This window comes from Carlito syrichta, unplaced genomic scaffold (assembly GCF_000164805.1).
Source record: "Carlito syrichta isolate Samal-C Ts95f unplaced genomic scaffold, Tarsius_syrichta-2.0.1 Scaffold301763, whole genome shotgun sequence".
Lineage (NCBI taxonomy): Eukaryota > Metazoa > Chordata > Mammalia > Primates > Tarsiidae > Carlito > Carlito syrichta.
This window is the reverse complement of record NW_007245859.1, coordinates 68,428-71,532: the sequence shown is the minus strand read 5'-3', so window position 1 is coordinate 71,532 and position 3,105 is coordinate 68,428. Positions and strand designations below refer to the sequence as shown.

The window sequence follows — 3,105 nt, the reverse complement described above, 5'->3', positions numbered from 1 at the left end:
AAGAGGTCTTGCTATGTTGCCCAGGTTGGTCCCGAACTCCTGGGCTCAAGCAATCCTCCTGTCTCAACCTCCCAAAGTGCCGGGATTATAGGTGTGAGCCACTGTGCCCGGCCTTAAAATATTTTAGGTCAGGCTCGGTGGCTCAGCCTGTAATCCCAGCACTTTGGAAGGAGGCGAGTGGATTGCCTGAGCCCACGGGTTTGAAACCAGCCCGGGCAACTTGGCGAGACCTTGTCTCTACAATAAATAAAAAATTAGCCAGGCGTGGTGGTGTGCATCAGTAGTTCTGGCTACTTGGAAGGCTGAGACAGAAAGATCAGAGAAAAAAAATCTAATAAACAAATTCTCACTGTGCCTCAGATCCTGTGACCTATGTAGCTCCTGGTTGTACTCATGTGACACATGCTGGAGAAACACAGATGTGGAGAATACTCAACCGGTCACCCCAGATGTCTTCCCTTTGGCCTCTCTGTACTGGTATCTTTTGACTTGCAGTGGTGGAGGGTACCCTTTCCCCCACATGGACACTCTTCATTGCAGGGAGAGTCTTCCTCTCCTCACCTCTCACCTGGCTTTCCCTGCTCCCACCCCCCCGCCCCGACTGATAGCCCAAGCATTGTGATCAGAGGAGAAGAACCAATCCACCAAAACTGGTCCAGGGAGACAGCTATAGGGAGTTTTAAGGTCTTACCGCCAGAAGAAGTTTCCTGCTTGATTTCATGATGCCTACAATGCCTAGAACGGACAGGCAGAAGAGGCAGATGCCGACAAACATGCCAATCCAAGCAGCCCCATAGATGTCATCGTTGTCGGTGGCTTCGAGCAGTGGATAGAGGCTGTGTTGGTCGGATACAAAGAAGATGCACTCTGCGGTCAGAGCGATGCCGCACATCTGGGGGCAGGTGAAGGGGGCTCCGTCAGGAGTGCAGCTTTGGGGAAGGGGTGGAGGGTGGGGGAGGTGTGAGAGACTGACTCTCTCCCTACACAGGCTTTATGCAACTGACCAAGACTCCCCATTGCCAGGAAATCAAGCAGCTACTTCCATCTTGCTAATTGGTTGCATACTTTCTTCCACATGTTACTCTATTTAAGAAAGACCCAATTTCAGACCATCTATATCTTTACTGGGGCATGAACCACGTAGATAATGCCTTCTTGCATGAAGACAATCCTTCTGCAACACACCCCCACTGCCTCATTTCCACATTCCTGGGTTGTATTTTGAGCTTGTCCTGGTCATATTCATCAGGGAGTGATGGAAGGAACCTTGGTGGTTATTTTTCCCAATGTTTGTATTTTATAAATGAGGAATCTTGGCCTTAAAAGGTGATGACTTGTCCAGGGTCACATGGGGAGTCAGAGACAGAGCTGGACCAGAGCCAGCCCTCTTGACTCCCAGATAAGTGCTCTCGCATCCCACCATCCCCACACAATGTGGCCTCTGAGCCATTCTCACATCCTGGTACTGGCCTCTGTGTGAGAAGAACAAGATGCAGATATCTGCTCCTAACAAGCCTAACAACAGAGTCCCATGGAGATCAAACCACGGTAACATAGGAAAGAAACACCACTGTGTGTGAGTGGTCAGAGTGCTTGGACACTGTCCTATGGTTGGCATGACTCCTTTTAGATTCTTGTTGGAAAATATCCATTTTTTTCAACCATGATCTTTTGGCATATTACATAGTTATATACACATATTTAGTTAAATTCTAGCTAGCATATTTACTAATACACTTATTATTATTATTATTATTATTATTTTTTGAGTTGGAGTCTCATTTCGTCGTCCAGGCTGGAGTGCAGTGGCACGCTCACGGCCACCCCAGTGTTGACCTGCTGGGCTCTCGTGATCCTTCCGCCTCAGCCTTCCGAGTAGCAGGAACTACAGGTGCACACCACTATGCCCGGCTAATTTTTGGTTTATTGTAGAGATGAGGTCTCACAAGTTGCCCAGGTTGTTCTCGAAGCTGTGGGTTCAGATATTCCCCTCACCTTGACCTCCCAAAATGCCCGGCCCTAACACACTTCTTAAAATGAAGAAAAGATAAAGGGAACTAGTAATTAAAGTATCATTTTCCTTTTACTTTCAGTTTTAGTTCATCTAGAATCGCGACTACAGGAAGAGCAGAACTTGAAAAATACGCATTACTTACCGCAACAATCACATTTCCGAAAATCAGCAGACCCTGGAAGCAGCGAACAGTGGAGTTGTCTTTGGCCATCTTCAGGATTTCCTACAAGCTGAAGTCACATTTGAGAATATCACAGTTTAAGAGGAGCAGATGACAAATACTACAATTGCTACAATTTCCATAACGTGGTTAAATCATGCCTTTGTGTATTGCCCTTTTGTTCCCAAAGTTTCCAACCCAAAAGTCATACAAACTTCTGGCAATAGAGGAAATTACTGAGCTTACTAATCACAGAATTTTATAAAGAAGGGAAAAAAAAAAAAAAAAGCTTTCCAGAGTCTGATTGGTGCCTTGAGTTCTTTCAGGTATGGGGTGTACCGAATGTATATTTCTGAGTGGTAGACTGAGCCCTGCAAGGTTGAGGGCACAAGGAGCAGACCTGAGGTGGTACTGGTGGGCAGGGCTGCAACACACTGAGGGTCCCTGGTGCAGTCTCACTGCCCTCGTCCAGGCCAAACCAAAGCCCATAGAGTCAACTCATGGCCAGAGTTAGTGGTTGGTTTCCATATGGACTGTAGGCTACTGTTAAAAACCATTACTTTCTGACTATTTTGTAACCTTCAGAAAAAAATTGGCAAATAAAAAAGGTCCCTGTAGTATAAGAGGGCAAGTGGAGAGAAAAGAGGGACTAGCATTTATTTCCTTCTTTGTGCCACTCCATCAAGTACCTCGCATGCTCACATCTGATTCTCATAACCCAGTTAGGTAGAAAAAGAAAGAAACAAGGAGGTTCCATTTTGCAGGCTGGGAAACTAAAGCTTGGATTAGTAAATTAAGTTCCCTAGGGTCACACAACTAGTAAGTGGCACAGCTAGGCTGTGTGACTCCAGAGCCCAAGGGCTTCCCTGCAGCTTACATCGACTTCCAGAAACTATTTACGGGCTTTAGGGCCATACACGGATGAACATGG

General features: G+C 46.4%; 1 protein-coding gene across 1 annotated transcript in view; it reads right to left on the bottom strand.

The window, feature by feature from the left end:
* Nucleotides 1-2,225, bottom strand: part of UPK1B (uroplakin 1B) — a 19,893-nt gene extending 17,668 nt beyond the window's left edge. The window contains exons 1-2 of the mRNA XM_008055183.1: nt 2,157-2,225; nt 692-892 (exon numbers count right to left, since the gene is read on the bottom strand). Coding sequence (XP_008053374.1) covers nt 692-892; nt 2,157-2,225 — 270 coding nt within the window. The remainder of the gene's footprint in view (nt 1-691; nt 893-2,156) is intronic.
* Nucleotides 2,226-3,105: the final 880 nt, after the last annotated feature.